This window comes from Yamadazyma tenuis, chromosome 4, assembly GCF_029203305.1.
Source record: "Yamadazyma tenuis chromosome 4, complete sequence".
NCBI classification, from domain to species: Eukaryota; Fungi; Ascomycota; class Pichiomycetes; order Serinales; family Debaryomycetaceae; genus Yamadazyma; species Yamadazyma tenuis.
In genome coordinates this window covers 1,065,917-1,093,082 of record NC_089464.1, presented here as the reverse complement: position 1 = coordinate 1,093,082, position 27,166 = coordinate 1,065,917, and the positions used below count along the sequence as shown (strand labels likewise).

The 27,166-nt window shown below is 44.0% G+C and overlaps 15 protein-coding genes across 15 annotated transcripts; 7 read left to right on the top strand and 8 right to left on the bottom strand. All coding sequences in view use genetic code 12, as the record gives it.

The window, feature by feature from the left end:
• Positions 1-12: 12 nt before the first annotated feature.
• Positions 13-633, bottom strand: CWC15 (complexed with cef1p; the record flags this gene model as incomplete). Its single annotated transcript, XM_006684153.1, has 1 exon — positions 13-633. The coding sequence occupies one exon, from the start codon at positions 631-633 to the stop codon at positions 13-15; it is 621 nt and encodes a 206-aa protein (XP_006684216.1).
• Positions 634-1,060: 427 nt separating this feature from the next.
• Positions 1,061-2,557, top strand: PSN45_003582 (uncharacterized protein; the record flags this gene model as incomplete). Its single annotated transcript, XM_066158110.1, has 1 exon — positions 1,061-2,557. One exon carries the CDS (start codon positions 1,061-1,063, stop codon positions 2,555-2,557), a length of 1,497 nt encoding a protein of 498 aa, XP_066014207.1.
• A 45-nt stretch (positions 2,558-2,602) lies between these two features.
• Positions 2,603-3,637, bottom strand: PSN45_003581 (uncharacterized protein; the record flags this gene model as incomplete). The annotated part of the gene is made up of 1 exon (XM_006684626.1): positions 2,603-3,637. The coding sequence occupies one exon, from the start codon at positions 3,635-3,637 to the stop codon at positions 2,603-2,605; it is 1,035 nt and encodes a 344-aa protein (XP_006684689.1).
• Positions 3,638-3,862: 225 nt separating this feature from the next.
• Positions 3,863-4,279, top strand: RMP1 (RNase MRP subunit; the record flags this gene model as incomplete). Its single annotated transcript, XM_066158109.1, has 1 exon — positions 3,863-4,279. One exon carries the CDS (start codon positions 3,863-3,865, stop codon positions 4,277-4,279), a length of 417 nt encoding a protein of 138 aa, XP_066014206.1.
• A 68-nt stretch (positions 4,280-4,347) lies between these two features.
• Positions 4,348-6,201, bottom strand: STP2 (protein with similarity to stp1p; the record flags this gene model as incomplete). Its single annotated transcript, XM_006684156.1, has 1 exon — positions 4,348-6,201. The coding sequence occupies one exon, from the start codon at positions 6,199-6,201 to the stop codon at positions 4,348-4,350; it is 1,854 nt and encodes a 617-aa protein (XP_006684219.1).
• Positions 6,202-6,782: 581 nt separating this feature from the next.
• PSN45_003578 (uncharacterized protein) lies at positions 6,783-9,180 on the bottom strand (the record flags this gene model as incomplete). The annotated part of the gene is made up of 2 exons (XM_066158108.1): positions 6,783-6,819; positions 6,956-9,180. The coding sequence occupies 2 exons, from the start codon at positions 9,178-9,180 to the stop codon at positions 6,783-6,785; spliced, it is 2,262 nt and encodes a 753-aa protein (XP_066014205.1).
• A 1,218-nt stretch (positions 9,181-10,398) lies between these two features.
• SPE4 (Spermine synthase) lies at positions 10,399-11,316 on the top strand (the record flags this gene model as incomplete). The annotated part of the gene is made up of 1 exon (XM_006684157.2): positions 10,399-11,316. One exon carries the CDS (start codon positions 10,399-10,401, stop codon positions 11,314-11,316), a length of 918 nt encoding a protein of 305 aa, XP_006684220.1.
• A 701-nt stretch (positions 11,317-12,017) lies between these two features.
• PSN45_003576 (uncharacterized protein) lies at positions 12,018-13,220 on the top strand (the record flags this gene model as incomplete). Its single annotated transcript, XM_006684158.2, has 1 exon — positions 12,018-13,220. The coding sequence occupies one exon, from the start codon at positions 12,018-12,020 to the stop codon at positions 13,218-13,220; it is 1,203 nt and encodes a 400-aa protein (XP_006684221.1).
• A 186-nt stretch (positions 13,221-13,406) lies between these two features.
• On the bottom strand, positions 13,407-15,017 carry ECM25 (Divergent CRAL/TRIO domain; the record flags this gene model as incomplete). The annotated part of the gene is made up of 1 exon (XM_006684159.1): positions 13,407-15,017. The coding sequence occupies one exon, from the start codon at positions 15,015-15,017 to the stop codon at positions 13,407-13,409; it is 1,611 nt and encodes a 536-aa protein (XP_006684222.1).
• Positions 15,018-15,478: 461 nt separating this feature from the next.
• Positions 15,479-18,328, top strand: RPN1 (proteasome regulatory particle base subunit; the record flags this gene model as incomplete). Its single annotated transcript, XM_006684160.2, has 1 exon — positions 15,479-18,328. The coding sequence occupies one exon, from the start codon at positions 15,479-15,481 to the stop codon at positions 18,326-18,328; it is 2,850 nt and encodes a 949-aa protein (XP_006684223.2).
• A 120-nt stretch (positions 18,329-18,448) lies between these two features.
• Positions 18,449-19,078, top strand: FMP52 (Protein fmp52, mitochondrial; the record flags this gene model as incomplete). Its single annotated transcript, XM_006684161.2, has 1 exon — positions 18,449-19,078. One exon carries the CDS (start codon positions 18,449-18,451, stop codon positions 19,076-19,078), a length of 630 nt encoding a protein of 209 aa, XP_006684224.1.
• A 152-nt stretch (positions 19,079-19,230) lies between these two features.
• Positions 19,231-19,821, bottom strand: vma16 (V-type proton ATPase subunit c''; the record flags this gene model as incomplete). The annotated part of the gene is made up of 1 exon (XM_006684162.1): positions 19,231-19,821. The coding sequence occupies one exon, from the start codon at positions 19,819-19,821 to the stop codon at positions 19,231-19,233; it is 591 nt and encodes a 196-aa protein (XP_006684225.1).
• A 1,202-nt stretch (positions 19,822-21,023) lies between these two features.
• Positions 21,024-21,929, top strand: PSN45_003571 (uncharacterized protein; the record flags this gene model as incomplete). Its single annotated transcript, XM_066158107.1, has 1 exon — positions 21,024-21,929. One exon carries the CDS (start codon positions 21,024-21,026, stop codon positions 21,927-21,929), a length of 906 nt encoding a protein of 301 aa, XP_066014204.1.
• A 152-nt stretch (positions 21,930-22,081) lies between these two features.
• PSN45_003570 (uncharacterized protein) lies at positions 22,082-23,488 on the bottom strand (the record flags this gene model as incomplete). Its single annotated transcript, XM_006684627.2, has 1 exon — positions 22,082-23,488. One exon carries the CDS (start codon positions 23,486-23,488, stop codon positions 22,082-22,084), a length of 1,407 nt encoding a protein of 468 aa, XP_006684690.1.
• A 387-nt stretch (positions 23,489-23,875) lies between these two features.
• PSN45_003569 (uncharacterized protein) lies at positions 23,876-26,611 on the bottom strand (the record flags this gene model as incomplete). The annotated part of the gene is made up of 1 exon (XM_006684164.1): positions 23,876-26,611. One exon carries the CDS (start codon positions 26,609-26,611, stop codon positions 23,876-23,878), a length of 2,736 nt encoding a protein of 911 aa, XP_006684227.1.
• Between the last annotated feature and the right edge of the window lie 555 nt (positions 26,612-27,166).

Genomic DNA, 27,166 nt, shown 5'->3' with positions numbered 1-27,166 from the left:
ATAAAGATCCTCTTATCTGACAAACTTGGAAAGAAATGTCTGATGGTAGTCAGAATCGACCGAGTTTGTAGTGAACTTGGAGTCTTTGGTAGTGTTGTCTTTGTCAGATCTGAATGCTGATTTTCTCCAACTCTTTTTGGTGGCAGTAGATAGAAGAGGGTTCGCATCCAATAGTCTTTGATCCTGGAGCTTCTTCTGCTCCTCTTTTTCTTTCTTGATGTTGGCAAGCTCTGCGAGCAACGCTTCCGAATCTTCATCGGAGTCTGAGTCTGAGTCTGAGTCTGAATCATCATCAAAAGCCTCCGAGTTGCTGGTAGCAGGATCATTATCATCCACAGAGGCATCTTCTTTTATAGTATTATCATCAACTTCATCAGGATCTCGAGACTCATATTTGGTGTTCACCAGCCCTGAACTCTCCTCATCTCTTTCTGTCTTGAGACGCTTAGTCTGAGCATTCACCTCCCCATTGAACCTCTTCACCTCATCGCCATTTACATTATAAAATGGAGCATCAGATCGGTATTTCAACTCTGTCTGCTGAGATAAGCCTCTTGCATGCACTACAGAGTCACCTATAGGTCTCTTCTTCCCCTTCTTACTCTCAAGTGTGGGTCTGTGGTTGGTTGTCATTATGTGGAGCAGAAACGGTAATGCGATAGTTTTTGCGCGCTATCCGCTGCCTATAACCATAATCATGTTTGTGTTTCCAGCATTCGACACCAACTATAACAAGAGGAAACGAACTTTCGTCTGTTGTCTGAGGTGTCGAAAACAGAGATCCAAGTGTGAGTTGCGGTTGGAGTACGAGAAAGAAGGTTGTGAAAACTGTTTTCAGCTGAAACTACCCTGTGATCTTATCACCAAACCACAGGCTACTTCTCTGGAACAACCCAAAAATCAACTGCTGAATGTCCCGGAAACCACAACAAACAATTTCCCAGACCCGAAAGACGAACTCCTTTCTGTGAATCGACAGTTTAATCTGAAGCGTGCAAAACCATCTCCAACGGTTTTGATTCCTGTAGCGGCCGATTCACCTATACCATCCATACCACTGATGTTAAACGGGAATTACATGTCGCCAGGACCCCTGATGGTACCATCGTTGGAGGGTTTGTCCCATGTACATTTTCCCAAAATCTCTGAGTACAGAGACCTTGATCCTCCTGTTCCTCAGGACCTAGAAACCGAGGAAGATCACCCAAAACTTGCAAGAGATGCCGAATCTACCGACGAAATAACTTCACTATATCTTCATAAGCGGTTCGGATTCATTCTCTCTCTGGGTGATGTCTTCAAGTCACTGTACGAATTTTTGCTTGGACAGCAGAAGGAAAATACAGTAATAGAAGGTTCCCACTACGACCAAAACCTCATCAGGTACTTGGAGGATATCAATGCGTTCACCATTGGAGACACCCAAATGTCCACATCAGACATGCGAGAGTTGTTGTCGATTTACTTTGCTAAATTCAACAAAATGCTTCCTATAATCTATGAACCAATCTTCTGGGAAGATTTTGATACTAGAACCTTACCCCATCTTCTATTATACCCCATAATCCTAGTGGTGCTGACAGACAAACTAAGCGAGCCGATCATGAGGAGATTTCTTGGTGACGTGGACTTCGAGACCAGATTGCTGGAATTCAATGACCTGCTTGAGTTCAAGATTCGCCAGTTTTTGTTGTTGTTAGGACGTTTGGAAAAAAACAAGTTCGTACGGATGTTGGTTCATATGCTCTTGGCCATGAGCTTCACAGTGTACCCCTCAGGTGCAGTAGGCTATATGAATGACATTTCTTCTGCCGTCAACCTTGCTGTTTCGTTGAAATTAGATGAGGAAGCAGATCCTTCAACACTTCCAGAAAAGATTAGAGAACACAGGAGGGGCCTTATATGGTCCGTTTACGTTATAAACTGCATATGTATGATCATAGGGTGCAGCCTGTTTGGCAAACCTAAATACTCAAACTTGACCTTCAGTTCTATATCAAGCAAACTCCCTACCAACGCATACTTGCTCAAGTTTATCAATGCCCTTAAACCAATTGATAACGCTTCAGTATTGTCTGGAGTAAGTCAAGCTAACTATTTGGGGTTATTCCAATATGATGAGTTTGGATATTGTTATGACAACTGTAATATGGAACCTCTTTTCGAAATTGGGAAAGGTGTACCACAAATCTCCACTTTGAGCTCCAGTTTTTCCCGATATAATGATAATATGTTGGAGATCATACTGAGAGTCTCAAGAAACTCGATTCTTATTCTGTTACCGGTTCAAGGTCCGCAAAATCGGATGACCGGTGTAAAACTCACTGCTGCCAAGAACATCATTACATATCTCGTGCTTTTAAATGAGGCCTGGCTGCTTCATTTATCTATTCTTATTTGGGGTTTGAAAATCAGTGTAGAGGTGGTACTTGAATATCCTACCAAATTCGAAAACCTCCCAGAAATCCTGGAATTATTGAGATTCTATTCCAAAAAGTGGTCCCACTTAAAGAAACTACAGCAGAAGTTGGATAAACTCATTGATCAACAGGTTTAAGGCATTTATTGGCAATATTTCATGTATAGTTCAAAACACACGGATCTAATTATCATCAATCTCGTCTTCCCAGCCGTCGTCATTATCGTCACCTCTCTGAGGCATCAACTCACTCATTATGGGCCCTCCAAATTCAGCTAAAAGACTGTTTATGGACTCTGTTAACTCCGGATCCAAGTCGTCACTGGTTTGGAGAATTTTGAATGCACTTGTCAATATGAGCTTGACATCGCTTTTAGTATCTTCATCTACTACACTGTTTGGTAGGTCTCTATAGTCGGTTTGTTTGTCTCTTTGTGGATACTGCTGCTTGGACTTGAACAAATTGGCCAACACTTCGTAGTAGTAAATGTCTAAGATCTGGTCGTTGATGTCTTGAGTGGCCTGACACACTTCTATAGCCAAGTCATAAAGTTCCAATTCGATTGCAAATTTAATAATGGTAATGAACGGCTGGATCAACTCGATCACTTCAAAATTCATTTCGTCATTGATTGACTCAAGCTGGATCTTTTGCTTTCTTTGTTGGAACAATTCCCACGATCTAGCAAGAGCTTCTTCAGCATCTTCATTTCTTTGTTGACTGATTCTGATGGAAGCTAGCAAAGAATACGTTTCCGGGTAAGAATCGTCGACCTTCAACGCATAGTCGATAAGTTCATCACATTTGGATTCGGCTTCAGGCTCCATACACAAGTCTGTCATCCAGATTTCGATTTTAGCGAATATACCTTCGTTGAGTTTCTTGATAGTCTTTATATCTTTATTTCCATTTTCAAACTGTTCGTTCAACTTGTTTAATCCCACATCCAAATAAGCTATACCATCTTCTCCCCCAATGATTTGTCCTAGGTAGAGGAATTTTTCCACTCCTTTGTCAGCTATTGGATCCATTTCACATGTTTTGATGAAAAGATTATAAGCATCTTCAACCTGGTTATTCTCCAATAAAACTTCCCCATATAGTTGTAAATACTCTATATCGGCTTGGTTTTCTACAAGCTTGGATGTGAGAAGCTCCAATGCCTCCTCTGGCAATGAGTTATCAAGAAAGTGTCTTGCTTCTTCAATAATACCCATGACAAGAACAGTATGGCCTAATTATTTTTCACTCTCATCTCATCGCGAAGTTGATAACCAACAACTTTCAGAACATTTACATAGACACCAAGGAAAAGGCTGTCCACGATGGAGCTTGCTCAAGAAGCGTATGATACCCTAATAAACGAGACGCAGGTTCTTCAACTCATCTATCATCGAAATAAGAATCAGCACAGACTTCTGGGTTGGTGGAAGTACTTCAAAATGCTTCTAACTCGGTTGAAACGCATTGTTAAGGACCCAATCAAGAAGAACGTTACAGTGCTATACCAGAAGAAAATCATCAACAAATGCTTTTACGAGTTTTATGGAATCATCAAACTCGGTCAGTTTATGTCTTTAGGGCTTGTTTTAGTAGCCAGTTTGAGCAAAATCAATGAGATCTTGAAGGCTTATACTGAACTACGGGTGCCTACTCAAATAGACCAACAAAACATATATTTACAGGACCTGGATGACATTGGAGAAGTTATTACAGAACACATAGGGGAGACCATTACCAAATCTGAAGGGTTATCAATAGGCAAGACAGAACTTATGAAAACAAAGGATAAACACTTAAAGAAGGACAAGAAGAAAAAGAAAAAGACCAAAAGTGATATCGACAAGATATTCGGCTAACGCATTACGAACCAACTACAAGGGACTGGATTCCTTCGCTTTTAAATTCACTTAATATACAACACTATTTAATACTGAACATATTGAGATTGCAAACTGTATTGGTCAATATGCAATTCATCGGTGTTCAACCCTGTATTCATGCCCATTATTGGTTGCCCGTTGCTCTGTTGGTATTGATGTTGCTCTTGTGGAGGCTGGTTGATTTGTTGAGGCTGGGGATGCTGGTTGGTGAATGCTTGACGGTATTGTTGAGGAAGTTGTTGACTCTTGATACCATTTGGTCCCATGGCCATGTTGAAGTTCATCTGCATTTGCTTTTGCATTATTTGATATTGTTGCTGCAAAAGCATAGGATTCACTTGACGTTGGGTGCCGGCAGCCGAATCGGGAGAACTCATGGACACGGGAGTAAATTGATTCAATTGGTCAACATCTAAACAGAACTCATCATCATAGTCTAGCGTGTAAAAGTAAGGGTCATTAATATCATAGTATTCATTCATAATTGGCATTTGTTGGGGATTGGCATTAAATTGACTGGCACTGGGAAGCACATTCTGTTGTTGTTGAACCTGTTGTAAAGGAGCAACAGAAGCAGCTTGGGTATGTGGTGGGTTCACCCGTTGTTGCACTTCGTTTCTTTGTTGAAGAGGACTCACAGACTGTTGGTGGGGAGGACTTAATTGTTGGACGGAGCTTGTGGAGTGTGGTTGCTGTTGGTGTTTCTTTGAAATGTCTGCTTCCAACATTGGAGATTGGCTCAATTCGCTTGAAAGGGGAGAAAGGTCTTGAGAATCAAAGTCATATTCGTTTTCGTATTCGTATTCATTTTCTTCAGTTTTGATTCCCTTCAGAGTTTCTTGCTTGATGATTTCATTGACCAAGCTCGAATACTCCGTATAAGCAGTTTCAATCTTAATACCCTTTCTCTTCATTTCCTTCTTCAACTTATTCTTGATTCGGGACTTGCCGATGAAGCCAGCCGGTAAGAATTTACACTCGCCACCTTCAATGTGGATTTCACACCAAATTTCTGAGTTGGGGAAGAACTCTCCACACATTGAGCAGTTTCCACAGGACTTGGCCCTTTCTTTGGTTTTGGTACCCTTAGGATACTGGAAATGCCTGGACTTCAAATGAGTCTTGTAAGTGTCTCTTCTGGAAAATCCACCGGTAGGATGACATTGGTGGGTCACGTTTGCTTCATCAATGTATACACTAAACTTGTGGAAAGGACAACAATACGCCTTTTTGATGGAATGTTTCTTCAAGTGTCTCGTCAAGTAGCCTCTCAATTTAAACGTAGCTTCACATTGAGGACACTGGTGTGCCTTGTTGGAGTCTCCGGGACCATTAAGGGCCGATAAGGGTGGCGATGGACTACTGGTGGACTTTGGACTGTGGTTACCCTTGGCGAGCTGGGCACTAGCCTGAAAGCCACCAAAGAGGTTCAGTGACATGATGGATTCGTTATTCGAGGATGAGTTGGAGATGGTCGGGGAAATGTTGTCGTTGGCGCCAGCAGTGCTATCGTTGAACGAAGCCGACTTGACAGAGGCATCGTCAGTAAACGCCCACTCGATTTCTCCCTGTTCATTTTGATATGGCATCATCTGTGTGGATACGCTGGTAGAACAAGGCTGTACTGAGCATTTCAAGTTGGAATACTTGATGGTTTCTGGAAACAAGTTGTCAGGAGATTTTTCAACCGCTGTGGTCAACGCCTTCAGGGGTCTGGGAGAAGCGTCGAGGGTCTTGTGGGAAGCAGTGGACCCTCTGATGGTGTGTTTGGATGGCTTTTGGGCATAGGATTCCTTAAGATACTGGTTGAGCGGATACACAAACAAAGAAAGAATAGCAAGGAAAGCTTTAACCAACGGGTGGTGTAGGATATATAACACGAGTTTGTTGGTGATCATAGTTGTGGTGGAGCCGTGTAGGTATGGAGGACAACAATCTATAGATATTTAGGTGGATGGAAGAGTCTTACAGCTGAAACAACGATAAATAGGTGTGAGCAAAAAAATTTTTCCCTGAAATCCAGCAAGAAAAAGAGGGATTTGGGATGATTGTGATAATATGCGAGTGTCGTGCGCAGACCACAGATGATAATGGGACGTTCCAGTTTTGCCAATTGTTAATAATCACGGCATTGTTGGCTGGGCGGGTGTGTGGGAAATGTCTTGGTGCCGACAATTCCACAGCAAACAACACGGAGCTTTCCACCAGAAACATGGTTTACTTACTGGTGAGTTTTAGGATACTAATGTCTTGAGCTTCTAACTACTGGTTGGTATGGTTTGCTCGTCTATTTGAGTGCAAATAGCCGGCACACCACTTTAAACTTTTTGGCACCCGATGCGGCGCTGTAATCCCCCGCGTGCGTGCACCGTGATCTGCCAATCAGGTTAGCGTCTCACCTGATTGGCGGAATGCAACAACGCAACAACTGGTTGCAACCACATGTACATCCTAATTACTAGTCACAAGTTGTCCGTGTTTACATTGTATTACCGATTTGGAAGTTGTCTCCCATTCTGATTATCTTACATATTGTACATACTGCTACATTATTGGTGCAGATTAAAGAAGTCCCGAAGATAAGGATCTTCCGTGATAAATTGAGAGAAGTCGCTGGCCGCAAAAATCTCTCTATTAAGGTAATCCAATAACTTCAGATCTTCTATTTCATTGAACATATCGTTGGTGGAAATAGGTCTTTCTTCTGTAACCTCCTGTACTAAGGGGTTGTTAGTTTTGGCGGGTTCTAACCTGTCTACGGTTGGGGTCCCCGGGCCTAGTGTCGATGGAGTTTTCAGTTTAGAGTTGTCCTTTCCCCGAGCCAAAAGCCCCACAGGAATTTCGGCTGCCACATCAAAAAAACTCGATGACCCGATGGTTGCAATAGGTGCCACCATGATCGAACTGTTGGAATAGAGCATTTCTTCCTTGTTAAGATGAAGATTTTGTCTTTCTTCAGGAGTCTGGTTGGTGACTTTGATGTCATTTGGGATGTCTTCACTGCTGGTGGTCTCGTCTGCGGGAACCTCACTAACGGTCTTGACTACCCGACGGGTACTCTCTAAAATCTCCCTCACAAACCACCATTGGGTAAACCGAGATTGCATTTGTTGGTACACCTCGACCAATAGCTGTTCGATGGTGGATATTGTGGTGGGGGTGAGATCTTGTCGAGACTCGACTTTCTTCAATATCACCAAGTATATCACTTTGATCTTATACTTGATGAGAATGGCAAGAAACAACGATGTTACCGCCGGAATCACTGAGATAGGAATTATCACGTCACTGGGGAGCTGTTGAAGAAACTTAAGAGCCCACCGCACAATCTGGAGATACCGCTTACTAAATTCGAATGCCTTTTTGGTGACTGTGAGGTGGAAGCTTTCAATAATGGTCAACAGTAAACTCAATGCATAGATCTTCAAAATGTGTGCTTGGAGCTCTATCTGACCAAATCCCCCAAGGTCAATAATCCTAAGACCATCGAGTTCAGCCTCGATCTCCAGGTTCCAAGAGCTAAGCTCAACCTTCGTTTCAAACCTGGGTTGATACACCAGGAGAATCACTTTCTCAAGAGTCTTACACGTATTGCACACCTCTCTCAAAGGACCTGGATCGGCTTCTAGAACATTGAAATCCTCTTGTTTAATCATAAATGCCTTCGAGTTCACCACCCCATTGAACCGGTCAAAAACGTACAAGGTCCACCATATATGACGGAAATACGATGCCATGTCATTTTTTCCACTGTCAATGAGCTTCTTGTGGGTAGAGTCGTTGTGGATAAAAATCGACTGTGCCAATCCAATGGCCGAATGTAGATCCTGACTACTCTGCTCATTTCCGTATCTCACGGGTTTGAAGTTAGCGTGGAGAAGAACGCTCACCATAAGGCGTTGGAGTCGGTCGTCGTCTCCAAGCTCCGGAAGCACCGCAACAATTTGGCGGATTTTGCGTTCAAGTAGAATCACAAATGCATCCAACCTAGTATCAAAATCCCCCGACCAAATCGTCGATAGTAACGACCGGGCACTCCTGTCTCTCACCGCTATAAGTACCATTCCGTACTTGACTAGAGTATACGCTTTCGATTGGCTGTAGAGCGTCCAAAAGATATCCTCGTGCACCACTGGGAATAGAGCATTAAAACTGCGAAAGTATATGCGGAGGAGCTCCTCCTCTTGTGCCTGGGTAATGGAGAAGTCATCGTCAGCGAGCGTAAACGCATTAATGTCCAAAAGATAGCGGATGGTGGGAAGGTGCTGGATTCCCAGTACATCTTTTTTCTTCGGACGCAGCACCTTAGGAGACGACCAGGAAGATGGGTCAGTCTGATGAGGAATGAAGCTGATGCTCTTCCAGTCACCCAGGGACAAGTTGAAGCCAAACTTTTCCTGAATGTACTCGGCGTCTAGCGGGGAAGGTTTGGTTTCTATTTTGGAGGCTGGTTCGCTGAGGCTCATTCTGGGGTGGTACTGATAGTCATTGTGCCTTGATAGCTTTTGGGGGGGCTCGCTTGTGCCGTCACCCCCATTTTCATGGTGGGAGTTGGTTGACGACGGCGTGGCGACAGTAGTGCTCATATGGTGGACCATGTTGTGTTGTGTTTGCGGACGCACTTCTTCCGTGTCGACCACAGTGGGACCGGTGGGAGTAGAAGCGGGACTCGCCACCACCGTAGGCGACACCAGGTATCCTGTAACCTTTCCGGGAGTACCGTACCACCACAACGGCACTCCCATAGGCGGCGTCACCCCGGGCATTCGGTTGGTTTGTTGAACCTGATTAAAGGGCGGTACCTGGGCCATCTCTGGTATCTGAGACATAGGCATTTGTGGCAACGGCATCTGCTGGTACTGGGCCATCTGAGGCATTTGGGGAACTAGCAGCAGCATACCACCCGGCGGTAGTGGCATCTGACCTACGTACTGTGGTGGTACTGGAGATATTGACTGGCCTGGCGACAGTTGAGGTATCGGCGTGGCATTGGCCAGTGTGGGATTCATGTGGTACATGGGAGATATGGCTGTTTGGGCCTGGTACTGGGGCGCCACTGCGGGACTTTTCTGGGCTTGGGGCGAAGACTGAATGGTGTCTTCGGCGGTTCTTCTAATTAAGTCACAAACATATCCGGCCTCTCGACAGTTCTGACATCCTGAAACCTCATAATCGGTGGACTGAAGGTTACATTTGATACGACGGGCTCGACACTTACGGCAGCATTTGTATGTGCGCTTCCGGTTGTTATAGCTTTCGTTGAAAGCTGGGAACACAAACATTAATGACTGAGATGGTATTTTCTGCTGCAACCAAAACTAAAATGTGCGCAACGGATGGGCTGCCAATTTGAACACCATGAATTTACGCGAACAATCATCTCACGGAGATAACTTCATATATCCTCTTCGTGTCTGCTCGGTCGTCGCCCACTTTGGTACCAAGCATCATGTTGACCACCGCCTTACAATCCCTAAAATCTGGCCGCTGTGCAGCACAATAAACCACATAGCCAACAAAACTACCGCGGTGCCTGTCTTCATGTGAGCCACCGCCCTTAAGGGCGGTGGCTCGCCCAAGCCTGGACCCGTTCCCGCGATGCCGGTTGCGCCTGCCGACCACCTTACGCCTACACACCTTAGATAGCCTTTTCTTCGCGCATCGCAATGGCTGCGAATGCTGAGTCCCTCGTCCTCACCGACCGTAATATGAACCGGATGGGTTTGGCTGGCAGGCATGTGTATCACGATGTTTTAGGCATGACTTACTTCTGACTTGACAAAGTTTGGGCCAATTCCCCCTCAAGTGGAACTCTTTCGTGTGATTTATATTTTGGGTAGGGTGCGAGCGGTTGGGGTTAGTTTGTTTAGTGTTTAGTTAGGAAGATACCCATTGTCTGGTATTAGTTTTTGACGAAGGTCTGGCTTAAGAGCCAAGCAGTCATCGGTGGGGGTGTATCATGCATCTGTTCTTAGTTAGCCTTTCTTTGTACATCCTATTGTTCTCCATGCACCAAATCTGCAGCCCTCTAGGTAAGTCTCAAACCTATTTTTCCCGCGCGGAGGTAGAGAATTTTAACCGAACGAACTTTTCAGATGGTAGATTTACACACCTTCAAACACCCCTCGGTAGCCGTGATCAACGGCGACCATTGGTTCAGTGAGATGAACGCAGATAGTTTCCCAGGCCAGGCGTTTTCCTTGAAAATCAAACGGATTTTACACCACGCCCAGTCGGAATTTCAGGACATCCTCATCTTCGAATCAGAGACTTTTGGCAATGTGTTGGTATTGAACGGAATTGTGCAGTGCACTGAGAAAGATGAGTTTGTGTACCAGGAGTTGATCAGTCACGTGCCGCTCATGAGCCACCCGGCCCCCAAAAATGTGTTGGTGATTGGAGGTGGTGATTGCGGAGTGGTGCGCGAGGTGGCCAAGCATATAAAGTTGGGGTTTGTAGATAATGTGACCATGGTTGAGATCGATGACATGGTGATCAACTTGTCACGCAAGTACTTGCCCAACATGGCGTTGCCCGAACTTTTCGAGAATGAGAAGGTCAACTTTGTCATTGATGATGGGTTCAAGTTCTTGAAGGAGAACACCAATAAATATGATGTGATCATCACCGACCTGTCGGACCCCGAGGGCCCGGCCGAGGAGTTTTTCCAGACCAACTACTTCCGTTTGTTACAACTGTCATTGACTCCTGGTGGGATTGTGATTATGCAGAGCAGTGAGAACATCTGGTTGAATCTCGATTACTTGAAGCAGTTGAAAAACAAGGCCGAGACCGTGTTCAAAAACGTCAAGTACACCCAATGCTACATGCCACTGTATACTTCTGGGCAGTTGGGGTTATTGGTGGCGACTGATGATGAAGAAAAGGATTTGACTAGACCATTGAGGACAGCTGACAATGAGAGAGAGTTGTTTCGGTACTATGGAGCCAAGATCCATGAGAGTTCGTTTGTGTTGCCCACCTGGGTGGCGTCGGAGTTGTCGCAGAAGTGATTCTGGCTGGAATATAATTAATACATAATTTCTAACTACAATTAGAGGACTTGTAATTTGTGAAAATTGCAAGTTTCAATATTTTCACTCTAATCTGAGATTGGGGAGCTTTGTGTGTAATTTCCAAATTACATTACCAACAAGTATTAGCAAATGCTTCCAGAATCTTAATATCGCTAATGAACAATAGGGTTTTTGCAGCCATTTGCTTATAGTACCATAACCACCGTTATAGCCAAACATATGGCCTGCATTCAACCCCCCTTAATGGTGCAGGGATCTCGGTCTATACCACCACTACCTTGACGACCCCAAACCCATTGTCTCCCGATACTTGGTTCTACATTAATCATATCTGATCACATAGGGGCCAGTACAGAAATATACGCGGTGAATGCGTATATATCTTCACGCAGTGTCCGCACCACTGTTGATTCTCCCACTCCCTTCGCTCCAAAATAAACACACTTCTCCCACTCCCATTTTTTAGTACACTTTGCACTACTAAGTACAGCACGACTATTTTGAGTGCCCTTTGTTACAAGTATACCACTCGACTTAAGACTTACCACAAACACGTCTTTTGGTTTGTCCTCCACTGTCTAAGTTTTCCCAACTCCCCAACGCCCCCGTCGTTGTTCTAATTGCTCTGCTACCCAATTACCAGGGAATCACTCTCTAATCAAAACAAATAAACAAATATGTCTGCTGAAGAAGATTATTCACACAATATCGATGATCAGCTATTGAAGGCCGTTAAGCAAGAAGGCGTGGTTCTTGACCAGGCTACTGCCCAGGAATTGCACCATCAGTCGATGCATCACCATCATCAACAACAACACCACCAGCAGCCTCACCATTTGCACCATCTGCACCACCAAGGTCTTGGACCGCAGGGACTCCCCGAAGGGTTGGGCCAGCCGCAAGGGCCCGGTGTGCACCCTCACCACCAACAACACCACCCCAATTTCAATGATGACAGCGAGTTTAACATTCAAATCCCTGACCCAATTCTTACCTCCAGACTGAAAATTTATCCGGTACAAGATAACACCATCACTGCCGAAGGAAACTTGATCACCAAACCGTACCCTGACCAGACGTTTACCGACCGTAAGGAATTGAATGATTTCATCGCCGAATTTGCTCGTGATAACGGGTTTGGAGTGGTAATTGCTCACTCCAACAAAAAGGCCATTTACTACACCTGCGAATTGGGAGGTCGCTACCGTGATAAGAAAAACAAGAAGGTTGCAGCCGGTGCGTTCCAAAGCGATGGTTACTTGATGGACCCAAACACCAAGACGAAAAAATTGAGATGTCCATTTGCTATGACTGCTAGCTTTAAAAAGGCCAACCAAAGCTGGGTGTTAAAAGTAACTTGCAATGAACACAATCACCCCCAATTGGACCCATTGTCGAATCATCCAATGTTGAGAAAACGGTCGACTGAGTTGAATATGTTGATTGTGGACTTGTACAAGGTTGGTACCAAACCTTCTCATATCGAGGGGAAAATCAAAGAACAGTATCCAGACATCTTGATCAAGAGAGAAGATATCTATAACGAGATCCGTGGCTACAAGCGGAAGTTGAAGCGTGAGAATGGGTATATCAATAATGCCGGTGGGGTTAATGGCAAACGTACCAACACCAATTCGTTCCACCAAGTGCGTATGGAGGATGATGAGGATGATTTCCATCATCAACATCGTAATGACGTGGACTTGGAACGCTTGCAACAAGCTGCTGCTGCTGCTGTTCAGCAACATCAAAACCAGCAACAAACCAACGATATCGACTCGGTGGCAGCCTCGATGGCAGCAGTTGCTAATGCCAATAATGCTCACTCCAACGACCAAATATCGATGGATAACATTGATAGCCGGTTGGTTGGTGAGTAGTGATTTGTTTTCCTCTTTTGAAAGCTTTTAAAAAGGATTATTGTAGAGATGTTTGTATATTATTTTTGTAATAAATGTTTTATATTGGCACTGGAACAGTATAGCGTTATATTCTAAATGTTATTGGCACCAAACAGCATAAGGTTATAATCTTCTAAACTCCCAAATTGTATATTTGATATTAATCTAAAGACTCTTGAGTAGTTCAAGGCCTTGTGCCCGTTCCTCGTATAACTTTGCTAGTTCACCAACTTTTACACCTCGAATAACAGGCCTTTTTTTAGGGCTTGCTGAGGATACCTGGGATTGAATGAATTGCGATACCACATTGACTTCTTTTGAATGTGCTGGGGTATTGAATCGGTACCTCTGTGGTGGATATTGCACAGATATAGAGGCGTCTATATCAGCAGCAGCTTTCACTGGACTTCCAAGCGAGCTCTTAATGGGACTTTGGGTTTTGGTGGGTGAAAGAAAAACATCTTTGGAGAAGGTAGATCCTATAGTACTGATTGAGGCAAATGAAGTCATGGTGTTTAAAACATGTTCATTGGAACCCAACACCTTCTTTGGCGAGAGATTGACATCACCTCCAGCCTCCAGTATAGGCTCATCTGTATCACCATCGGAGTCCACAGTCATGTCGTAGTCAATGTACGAGTTTTCTTCCCTACATTCACTGAAAATGTCACTCATTTCAACGGCTGTAAGACTTTTACCAAACTGGCCAAAGTTTTCAATCACTTTTTTGATGAAGCTATTCACAACAATGAGGTTACTTTCATTTGCTTTTGAATACAGTTGATGACTCAAGGTGGTCACAAAGATCTTCGCCAACAGCTTTGATGTGAGTCGGGTGATATGCTGATTGTTCACGAGTTTATGGAGAAGCTTGAAGATACTTACCAAAACCACTCTGAAATCATAACTCAAGTGATTTAGAATATCAGCAAAGTTTTGTTCTAAAGTGCTATCCTTGATCGGAAGCGTTATCAACTCAATGGGTAGCAAAGGAGGCAATTTAGCAACTATTTTTTTGAAGCTGGTAGCAATGCAATATAAGTTCCAGTCATTAATCCAGATAATTTGATCTCTTTTGATACAGTCCACAAAGATTTCACTGCTGAGCTTATTTCCAGGTCTTTGGAAGATGAGCTCTACCCTTGCGCCGTATGTGTCGATGATGTTGTAGGTCTGGTAAAGATGATATTTAAGACTCTCCAGAGGAACCTGCCAAGCCAAAGGAGTTGCTGCAGTATTCAATGAACGGAAACCGTCCAACTGATAATCATGCTTGTAAACATTGAGACTGATTTTGATGTTGTCAATATCCACAAGTTGGTCAAGATCAAATAAAGACGCACAGTTTACAATCAACCCGCCAGATCCGGAGCCAACAAGCTTGAACTCGTCGTTGTTTAAGTTAAAGTTCTCCAAAAGTTTTCGGGTCAATGTAAGGTTTTTTCTGGTCAATTGGTAGTTGGCCAAGAGACCCGTGAGGGTTTTTATAAACCATCCCTCGTGAACAGTGTACACTTTATCAAGATTTTGCAAATTGGACTCTTCAATGAGAAACTTCTTGAGAAACTTGACCCCCCAGATCCAACTGATCTTATTGAGCCCACTGCAGAACATGATAAGAGTGTATTTTTCCGAGGGCAAGATTGTCATCAATGTCAAAATGAGTTCATCATAATTTATATCATTTGAAGATGGAAGAAAGGAGGTATCAAAAACATACACTGGAGATTTGCTATGCCGATCGGAAGCCGATGTTTTGTAAAATATGCGATCCATTGGTGTGATATATAGATTCTAATGGGGATGCTGTGGAATTCTCGTGAAGGAGAAAGGAGGTAGGAAGAATGCTAATAGAATGAGTGGGATGCAAAAAGGTGGTTGGCGGATGCCCAGGAGCGAAAAGACGGAGCTAGTGCGAAAAAAATGGCGGGGAAAAGAAGATGAATACAAAGTTATGCCGTTCTAAATTCAGCCAGGACCGTTCTATGCAACAAACTGAAGGAAAGTGTGGAACAAAACCAAGCTTTAAACCGTATCGTGAGCGAGAGCAGTAAAATATAAACAAAGGAACCGTTCGCGCATTTTGAAGAACTGGGGCGTGCGCCACCACCAAAAAGCCCGCGATTTGTCAAACTGCCATTTTGCCATCCAAGATCAGAAACCTACTCACAGTGTTATTTCTGATAAGTAAGTGGAACGCATTGTCTCACATCAATTAACAATCCATCACTATCACCATGGCACCTGTGAAGGACGAAAACCCCGACCACGTCGAGAAAACTAAGAAAAAGGCCCACGAGGAAGAGGAGCTCAATGAAGAAGACCAGCACCTTAAAGATGAATTAGAAATGTTGGTGGAAAAGTTGAACGAGCCTTCTCACTCAGAAGCGGAGTATGTGGAATATCTTGATAGTCTTAAGAGCTTCATAGAAAACTCCACTACCTCGTTGACTGCTGTTCCGAAGCCCTTGAAATTCTTAAGACCTCATTATCTGTTGCTTTGTTCGGTTTACGAAAGTTGGAGTTCCAAGCCTCTGAACCTTCAGGATAAGTTTGCCGATGTTTTGTCGGTGTTGGCGATGACATATTCAGACGATGGAAACAACGAGTCTCTCAAGTATCGTCTTTTGTGCAAACATAGTATCATCACCGACTGGGGTCATGAATACATGAGACATTTGGCATTGGAGATAGGAAGCTCGTACCAAGAGAGTCTTGGAAACGACGAAGAGTACGTAGCCAAAGTCGTCAAATTATCGACCGTGATAGTGCAGTACTTTTTGAAGCATAATGCTGAAGCTGACGCTGTCGACTTGTTACTTGAGATTGAAGGTATCGAGAAACTTCCCCAGTACGTCGACGAGTCTACCTTCCAAAGAGTGTGTCTTTACATGGTAAGCTGTGTTCCTTACTTATCTCCTCCAGATGATGCTACATTCTTACAGACTGCTTATTCCATCTACGTAACCCATAACCAATTGACACAAGCATTGGCATTGGCAATCAAGTTGGACGACGAAGAGTTGATTTCTCAGGTATTCAAGCTGACGGAAGACGTCTTGGTCCACAAGCAGCTTGGTCTTATCTTGTCACAACAAAATAATGGGTTCAAGTATCCAGGAGATGACGAACAAGTGCAAGAGTGTATTGCCAATGTCAAATTAAACGATTATTTTAGTTATTTGGTCAAGGAATTGAATTTACTCGACGCCAGAGTACCTGAAGACGTTTATAAGTCGCACTTGGAGACCTCAAAGGCGGGTATTGGTAACTCAGGATCGATTGATTCTGCCAAACAGAACTTGGCTGCTAGTTTTGTCAATATGTTTTTGAACTTGGGTTTTGGAAACGACAAGTTGGTGCAAACTGATGAGGATAACAAGTCCTGGATATACAAAACAAAGGGCCCGGGTATGTCATCTACCACTGCTTCGTTAGGAGCTATTCACCAGTGGAATGTCAACGACGGTTTACAGATTTTGGATAAGTACACCTACTCTCAACAAGATGAGGTTAAGGCCGGTGCTTTATTGGGTACTGGTATTATTTCTGCTAACGTCCATGATGATGTGGACGCATCGTTGGCATTGTTACAAGACTATGTTGTTGACCCTAGTAGCAGCAAGGTATTGCAAACATCTGCTATCAACGGTTTGGGTATAGCCTTCGCTGGTACTGCTAACGAAGAAGTGCTCGCCTTGTTGCTTCCTTTGGTATCTGATTTGGACATCTCAGTTGAAGTGTCGTCATTGTCCGCATTAGCGTTGGGACATGTTTTCGTCGGTACCTGTAATGGTGATATCACCTCAACCATTTTGCAAACGTTATTGGAACGTGACTTTACCCAACTCACCAATAAGTTCATTACGCTTATGGCTTTGGGGTTGGGTCTCTTATACATGGGCAAAACTGAGCAAGTCGAAGATGTCTTGGGAACCATCGATGCCATTGAACATCCCATCAGTAAAACATTGAAGGTATTGGTGAACATTTGTGCTTATGCGGGTACTGGAAACGTGTTACAGATCCAGTCGTTATTGCAAATGTGTACTTCCCGTCCAAAGGAAGAAACTGATGTTTCTGGTGAAGATGAGAATGAAGCTGAAGCTGACGCTACTGCTCCAGTGGCCAACTCCACCACCGCCAATATAGATGAAGGTAATACCGAAGATGTTGCCATGGAAGATGCCTCCCCCAAACCTGAGAAACTGGAAGCAGTTGCCGACGATGAGGCAGACGAGGAAGATGATTTGGATCAAGATGAAGAGGACGTCATGTACCATGGTTTCGCTGTGTTAGGACTTGCTCTTATTGCCATGGGTGAAGATATTGGCCAGGACATGTCGTTGCGCCATTTTTCACACTTGATGCACTACGGAAACTCGTTGATACGTAGAGCAGTGCCGTTAGCCATGGCATTGACATCTACTGCCAACCCTCAAATGAAGGTATTTGAAACTTTGTCTCGATACAGTCATGATCCTGATTTGGAAGTTGCACAAAATGCCATCTACGCCATGGGATTGGTAGGAACCGGTACCAATAATGCTAGGTTGGCCCAATTGTTACGTCAATTGGCCTCGTACTACATCAAGTCTCCCGATTCGTTGTTTATGGTGAGAATTGCGCAAGGGTTATTGCACTTGGGTAAAGGTACCTTGACGTTATCGCCATTCAACGTGGAAAGAAGTATAATCTCCAAGGTTTCAGTGGCGTCGTTGTTGACGATTTCCGTGCTTATGCTCAACCCCAAAAGCTTCATTTTAAGTGACTCCACCACCGAAACTACTCACCAGTTATTATACTACTTGATTCCAGCCGTTAAACCAAGAATGTTGATCACGGTGGATGAGGAATTGAACCCCCTTAAGGTGAATGTAAGAGTGGGTCAGGCTGTCGACGTGGTTGGCCAGGCGGGTAAGCCCAAGACCATCACCGGTTGGGTTACTCAGAGTACTCCGGTATTGTTGAACCACGGTGAAAGAGCCGAGTTGGAGAACACCGACGAATGGATCAGCTTGAGCCATTCGTTGGAGGGAGTGGTGATATTGAAGAAAAACCCCGAGTTCATGGAGGTGGATTTGTGAGTAGCCGAATGTATATCATAATTGAGTAGATTTGAAATGGCGTAGATTTATTTGCATCATTTGCATCATTTAGTTCGCGCCACAAATTTATTTATCCGTATTTCTTCTTTTCTTGCCACCATGAAAATTATTCTCTTAGGGTCCACCGGGCTAGTTGGAGACAAGATTCTCCATGAGCTCATTATCAATGATGCTGTCAAACAAATAACCACTATTGGTAGAAGAGCTCCCAAACTCACCAGTGACAAAATCAATGCCATTGTAGAGCCTGATACTTCTCAATGGTATAAAAACGAGTATTTTGTTGGTAACGACGTGGCTATTTCTGCGTTTGGGACCACCAAGGCCGATGCCGGAGGAATTGATAAGTTTAAGGAAATTGACATCGACAATAACGTCAAGTTTGCCACTACTGCCAAAGCCAACGGGGTCAGTAAGTATGTGCTTATTTCCGCTGTGGGGGCCAACTCCAACAGCTGGTTCCCGTATCTCAGATTGAAGGGAGAGCTTGAAGATGCTGTGAAGAAGTTGGGGTTCAACTCGACCCATATCTTGAGACCTGGAGCATTGTTAGGGGACAGAGAAAAACCCAGATTGGCCGAAACGGTTGCTAATTCGGTTTTAAAGTTGCCAGTGCTTTCTCTGAGTCTTGCTAACAAGGCGGAGGTTGTTGCTGCTAAGGTTAATAGTTTGTTGACGTCTACTGAAAAGTTCAAGATTTACGGGGTGAAGGAAATCAACCAAGTTTAGGGTATAATATCTAACATGTTTATGGTCTGTGTTGAGCTTTGCACACTGTCTGCGTAGTACTATGTCTCTCTACTGTTCTCTGGCATCCGTGACAACTCTGGCGTCTCTGCCTCGTTCATATTTATGTTTTATTTGTACTAACGTCTTACTGACTACTTAAACTCCTGGGCTTTCCCGGCCATCAACAACCCCACGATCAAGCCAAACAACCCTAACACTGATCCAAAGATTTCTACCACTAAAATCTTGACGAAAAGTGACGAGTCAGCAGCATCGGAAATGGCAGCAGTAGAACCAGTTATACCCACCGAAATCCCACAGATCAAATTGGAAAGCCCCACAGTTACTCCGGCCCAGAACAAAGAATACCCCGTATATAAGTTCTCTTTGGTGAAGAGTTCCAGCTGTGGAACACTGGTCAATTTGGAAGAAAATACAATGGCCATAATCAACCCATAAATGGCCACCACTTCACAGAAAATAATCGAAATCAAGTTTTTCGTGGTGATTCTGGGTGTCTTGACCCCGGCACCAAGAATGGTTGACCCGGTGATGAAAATCCCCCAGGCAGCCCCCACCACCGATAATCCAATACAAGATACTATTCCCAAGTTTGCCCACATGTAGGGAGAAGTCGATTCGAGAAATTGCCCGACGTTGAATGACTCTCCGCTACCAGTGAAAAGCATGTACCCGCCGACGATTGCGGCTGCCGACGCCACGAGAATGCTGGTATAGGCCATGATGAAGATATGGATACTGAGAAACTCGAAGATGAATTTTGGCGAGTGCGAAGGGAGTGGTGAAAGTGCAGGTTTGCAACAAAAAGTGCGGACTGGACCCAAGCAGAATCGCTGGTTGAGCCAATAGTACTGCAGATTGGGTCTAAAAATTGCAGGTTGTCCCTGATCAAATGCTCCTGTAATCTCTCGCGGACCTGGCCGTGGGCAGAGGCTTTAGCAAGCAAGGACATCTCTCATGGAAAATGGTATTGGTATGGTACCACCTGTAACATCATTCAATGTCCAATTGATCCACAGTGTGTGTTGATTTCAAAACTCCCGGGAACGTATCCGGGAGTAGTTTCTCTTGTAACAGTATACTCTCTTGTGGATATTGGGGAAGAGTGGACGTACGCACAAGACGACGCAGCGGTAGAATGGCGGTAGTTCGCGGTACTGTGGCATCTACATGTGATGGGCTACCGCCGCACCGCTGTCGGCAGGGGTTTCCCTATCTTCCGCACCACGGAAATTTGGTCGTTATTGGCCTATGTATCCCGATGTGTGGTTCCGTGATTACTAAGACTAGTATAAAGAAACACTGAATTCCATTGTCATCTACATTTCAAAACATTTCATGATTTTGACAGATTATGACTCGGTATCAGAATTCAAGCGTATCACAACAATTTCTGGCAGAACCGTTGGCACCAGCACCAGCACCAGCACCAGCACCAACACCAACACCAGCACCAGCGTCCCCAGCACGTGACTATAATCTGTTGTCCAAGGTACTGGAAAACGGTGGAGAGAAGATCAAGCACGACAACCACGAACAAGACGAGGACCAGGAAACCGTTAGATCGGTACAAGATCAAGAACCTCCCTACTATCCGGACGGGGGCCGACAAGCATATCTTTCACTTTTGGGGTGTTTTTTGTCGCTTACAGCCACAATCGGCTTAACTAATGCCAATGGTACCATTGAAAATTATGTCGCAGATAAAATACTATACAAACTACTGGCATCTGACATTTCGTGGATTTTTTCGGTGTTTAACTTGACATCTTTTGGGGCTATCATTTTCCTAGGTCCGTTGTATGTACAAATCGGGGTTCGGGCCATGTTTATAATTTCCTGGGTATTGTTTGGCGTGGGGCTTATGTGCTTTTCGGTGTCTCGCGAGCTTTACCAGTTTATCCTAAGCTACTTTGTATGTGGAATGGGACTCCTGTTTCTGTTCACGGCCTCCATAAACACAGTTACCCAGTGGTTTAATAAACGTCGGTCGACTGCCGTGGGCGTAATGTACATTGGAAGTGGTATTGGAGGCATTGTTATTCCCATAGTGCTCAAGGCGCTTTTCGCAGCCGTGGGCTTTGGCTGGGCCATCCGGATTTTGGCATTTATTGCATTGATGATAATGGCCATTTCGGTGTTGTTGACAACCGATAGACGGAAAGAGTTGGGCCTTGATCACCTGGGGAATCCTATAATAGGGGCCATCAAAGGAGTAGACTTCTCTAGAGTGAAAGAGCCGCTATATTTAGTGTACTTGGTTGCATGTATTGGTAACAGTGGACCATTTTTTCTTACCTTGAATTACCTCGTGTCGTATGCCACAGCAAATGGCTGGGACGAAGGGTTGGCATACTACCTTCCGGTGGCATATAACGCCGCTTCGATTTTGGGTAGGGTGATTGGGGGGTACCTTTCAGATCGTTATGGTCGGTTTAACATATTTATTTGTGCGAATGCCATTGCTGCAATTGCGGTGTTTGTGTGTTGGATTCCACCAACTATTGGCCACTCAAAAGGAGGTCTCTTTGCGTTTGCAGTGATTGGAGGGTTCACTTCAGGCAGTTATTTTCAGAGCTCTCCCACCTGTTTGGCACAAATCTCCGATCCTAAACGATTTAGTGCTCAGTTTGGTGCATTCAGCTGTGTGATAGCTATTTTCAACTTTGCCTTTTTACCGATTGGAGGCGCCATAATTCTGGCAGGAGGTGGTGGAGGACCTGGCTACGATAAGTTTGTGATTCTCGTGGCGGTTTTGCAGTTTTTGGGGTTGGCATTTTCGATTATCACTAGAGTGATGCTAGAAGGTTTTCGTTTGACGGCGGTATGATATGGAGGGAAGACTGGGTTATAGGGTTTGACGGGCATACATATAGATATAGAATTTAACTAATATAAGGTATGGGAAGGTTGTGTACGGGTTATATACTAATGGATATAGAGGAATTTGCAATCGCTTTAATTTGCAGCCAGTTGCGCAAGTCAAATAAACAGTTTTTGCTTATTGAAAGAAAATGTATCACTAACACCTTCAAATCTAGAACAGATCAACTTGGGATGCTCGTTCAAGAATGTCAAACTCCATTGGGACTTCAAAAGACGAAACTCAAATACATCCCCCTGGATAGCATCTGTCAATCGCCTTTTTTTGCTGGCAGGACTGCTTTCATCCTTGGACTTGTCGTCAGCATACACGATCCGACCCTCAGAGATAATAGCCGAATTAAACGTATGGGCGATTTCCTCGGCTGAAACGCCCAAAAAATCGTACACCCAGGTATTTTTCATTTCTAATCCATTTATGACTGAATGGCAATCAAGCAAGGTGGTGATAAATGAAACACTGAAGTTGAAAGGTCCTTGGGTGACGTCACAAATCCACGACTCAGGGTGAGCCACGTCCTGAAATAGTTTCTTTACTTTATGCCCAATGGCACCTGAGAACTTGGTGGTTACAAGTTTGAGGGTTTTATTCAAATAAAGCTTAACGTCATGGAATTGGGACTGTGGTCCACCCAAAGAATCGCTTTCATAGTCCACTTGGAATACCAAGTTTCGACGAGGCTCTCGGGCAATGTATGGTCTTTGGTATTGAACGTATGCTTCCATGCCCTCAGGCACTTGCGGTATTGAAATGTATTTGGGCAGCACGTCATTCACGTTTATGATGATTTCTTCACTATCAGGTGTATATGGGTTCCGTGTGACGGCGTGCTTGATGATCCGTTGTTCAAGTTCTAAAAACCGATAGTAGCGACACTCTCGCATAAGTACCCGTCTGTGTGTATCATCTCTGATAACCTCCAAGTTCCCTCGAAGCAACTCCAATATATCAGCAAAGAGCCTGGCTGACCGTGTAGGAGCCTCGGCTGACTTGGCCGGCGGGGGTCGGAGCAATTGTCGTTTCTGAACAACTTCAAGACTTAGGATTCTCTGATCAAGTGGGTTGTTGATGGTCAAGTAATTGGGATAATTTCCTGGTGCCGCAATGAGAGATTTGGGGACTTTGAACGGAGTGGACCCCACACGTATGAAAAGGTATTCTTTACCAAGAATAGCTGAAAGACGGTTTAGCCCAAAGTAAGCAGCATCTTGGGCCAAAAACACAGAAATTCTGTCGTCATCTTCGTCCACCAGCACGTAGTAGCCTTGGAGATGAACACAGATTCTCTCGAACACTTCGGGAGACCTGTCGAGGAAGAGAGTCTTATCGGTGTTTTCTGGTTGCATGAAGTAGTTTGTGAAATAGGATGGGCCATCCGATGAGAGTGATGCTCCACTCAATTTGAAAAGCCGAGAGCCGACTTGGATATTGTAGATGTTGGAGTGAGGGAGGATCACTGGGATATCATTGGAATACTCGTGGGTGGCGTTGTCGAGTGGGTTCATAGTGATCAAGCACGGCTTTGCTTAGGTGAAAAATGAAATGGTGCGAATCATAGGGAGCTGCGAAAAAGGTGTTCACCGTGTGGGATAGTTACAAGAAATAGAAGGCAGTGGGAAACACGAGCTGAAATTGAGGTATCAGAAGAGCCCATATCAGAGAAACAAGCATGGCACAGAGTCAAAGGCAGAGGAGTTGGAATAAGGATTAATATGTTTGTTTAAGAAGGCAATTTTGCAGCAAGAAGGTGTGCTGACTCGAAAGTCAAAAAAGCCTATTTGTCATCATTTTCATCAGGTTAGTGTATTGGCAGCACCATTACTATCCTTATTTGTTCAAAAATTCATTTGTTGTCACTAATATATATTATCGCTACTTTTCCCATCATTCACCTATGGGTAATGACCCTTTCTGAGACCAAAGTATCCATCTGGAGCCGAAACTGTGGCATTTAACCGGCCAACAGAGGTGATGAGTTCATCATATCCTGCGTACATAACATTGTTCCCCCACCAGCTGATCGATTTATCATGATATTGCACCGCAAAAAAGATGATAATTGATGAAAACGCCACGCCAGCACTCAAACCGGCAGTAAGAATATAGGTGTACTTTTCCCACCATGAAAGGTAATGCTTTTTGATATAGTACATGAAGGCAAAGGAGAGGTACACTCCACTGGTAAAGTAACTCAAATTGTATGGAGCAAAGTTCATGAAACCTCCAATGATAAGAGTTGGTTGAAAGTACTTTCTGACGGTCCTGGGACCCCATTTCTTGAAAGCAAGACATGGAAATGGTAACAAAGCCCCAATCAAAAAGCACCATTGTAAAATCGGGTAAAGTCCTCCAAATACCTTCTTAGGTCCAATCACTCCCCATAACACCGATGCACTGTAAAAGGTTCTGGAGTTGGGACAGGTGAATCTTTGGGCTTGGGAAGGGCTACAGTAGTTCTCAATGTGATTGAGTTGGAAGTTAACCACTGCCAACGACACAAATGAACACAATATCACCGAAAGAACCTGGCATCTGAACAAGGCCCTGGGAGGAATCTTAATATAATGGGCCATCTTCTGGTCACTAATGTAGTTCTGAGCTTGGCCATTGATGTTGAACCCGAAGGCCTTGATGAAGTTAAGTGCCAAAGCATTACCGGGAAGGGCATATCCAATAATTAATTCGACCAACACATTGAGACCAAACTGGAAACCAGTGGTGGAGTAGATGGCCGTAAGGGGAATCAAGAACACAAAGTTGATAGCGAGGGCAAAGAAAATACCCCAGACAGGGGTTTCGGCTGGGTATACTTCCACACAGATAATGGCCAATACTAGGGAGATTACCAACACACATGTGAACACCCATTCAGGTACTTCCTTATATTGCCTCATCATCTGGGTGTGAGGATCATGGAAACCATCATAGGTAGACTTACGGAAGTTCTTAAGAACCCCTGCCAAACCCTTAAGGGAGTGCCACATTTGCTTGTGGTTGAGAATACACTCATAGAGGATGGCAAATGGATAAAGGGCATCAAAAGCACCGTAGAGTACAAGGTTGGCGGCACTATAGTATGGAGGTCCAATTTCCTCGTACTTCTCCTTATCGAAGAGACTGTTGGAGTTGACAATCTGTTTAACATCGTAAGAAACCCCTTTGTTAGTGAAGAGTCCATTGGAGTTGATGGGTATGTACCCCGTCCACAAATGGTTACTATAGTACACTCCACAAATACAGAAAAATGCCAAAACACTTCCAGAGTAGTTATTGACTTGAGCATAGAAGGGCCAGGTTAAGGCAGCGTTGTAATCAAGAATATTCCAGTCAAAGGTAGGAAATGGGTTAAATCCTAATCCTCCCACAGAGCCAGTTATTTCTGCAAGCGTTTGATTGGTTGGTTTAATCCATGTAATCCAGTTGAACGTAGATAAAAACTGCATGAGGTATTCTGGAAGCCAATAATACACAAACAGGAAAGAAAATGCTGCCAAAAAAAAGTAGTATCTTGAAATGGTCCAGCCGTTGATATTTTCCTTTTTTTCGGGACGACAAAGGGCAGCGTTTAAAGCACAAGTGGGCAACACAGTGGGCCAGATACTCTTGGTGGGATACACGGCAAATCGTCTCATGATCCCAGCAAAACCAAAACCCAAAAAATTGGTGGAAAGCATTAATAAGATTTGGTATCCAAAGTTAGCCCACTGATTGTTGTAGAACATTTCCATCTTCTGGACATTGATGTTATCAACTACGTAAGGAGTGCCTCCAGATACAGAATAAAAGATAGTGGCAAGCATTTGTTCCTTATAGTTCCAAGGACCGGGATTCAAGTCAAAAGTATATCTCCAAATCTTGAATTTCCATTTGGGCACAATGGCTGCTAACAATATTCCGCTTGGGTAGAGGAAGATTTGCACAACGGAAGCACTCAATACGATAGCAGGTTGTCTGTTGTGGAAAAATGTGTTGATGAACGACCCAATGGCTGTCCAAATAAGTCCCAATAAGTAAACCCTTGGGGTTTCACAGTATAAGGTAGGGTCATCATAACTTTCACAGACGGCCCTGACTTCAGGATAAGGTGAGTGGTAAGCAATCAAAGAGGCTTCTAACTTGAGTTGGAATGACAAGTCAAATACATGAACCAAGTCCACCTTATTGGCCTCCAACGAACTGTCAGAGTCACTGAAAGCAGTCTCCTCAACAACACTATGACCTTTAGTAAATAAAGCATCTAACTTTTCAGCAGTTTTACTAGTTGGAGCCTTACTAACAAGGGTTTCAATCAACTCATATACATCGGAAGGAAAGTTCGAGTCTTGGTCGTACGTTTCAAGAGCTTCTGTTAAGATTTCCACTGCTTCATCTTCCGAAAGCTGTTCAACTTTTTCAATCATAAAAGTAGCCGATAGCGGCAAGTCTTCCAAAGACTCCAATCCTTCTAAGCCCAATCTTCTCAAAATAATAAACTTTTGGTCTGAGCTTAGTTGAGTACCTACTTCACCAATTGATATTGGATGAGAAGCTACTGCCTGCAAATCAACCTGATGAGCTTCCGGCTGCATTCTGTCGATGTTGCTTGATATGGTCGCAACTGGGTGAATGTCGGTATTTTTCAGGTCCATTTTGCTGCTGAAATTTGTGAAAGAGTTGCAACTAGGCAACTTTAAATAACCTGGACCCAATCATGAACCCGGTGTTGTTAATAGATACAGTGGCATCCACAGCTGGCACAGGAGCCGTTCGAAATTATCAAATGGTAACAGCCAATTACAGGCCGAAAAAACATGATTGGTATATGGTTGCAAGGCTCTTGATATTTTGAGGCTCAAGAAAATGCGCTTTTCGATATAATGGTTTTGGGGCGCCATTGCCTAACCTAGGAAACAGGAGCTCAAATAGGAAATCCACCAACTCCTATGTAATTCCTAGTATCCGAAGTTTATTCGTTACCAGGTGGAGGTGTGGAACTGAAAAGTTAATTTCGCCTAAGCACGGCAGTAAATCCACGGATAAGAGAGTGTAAGTTTGATAGTGTACCCGGACCGGATAGATAGAGGCAGTGGGTAATAGCACCGTTCGTGATAACACCGAGTTAGAACAAATGCAGCAGGAAGAATTGTGCTTCGGCAGTATATAATTCTACACCGAGGATGCAGAACCTTAACACTAAAAGCCGA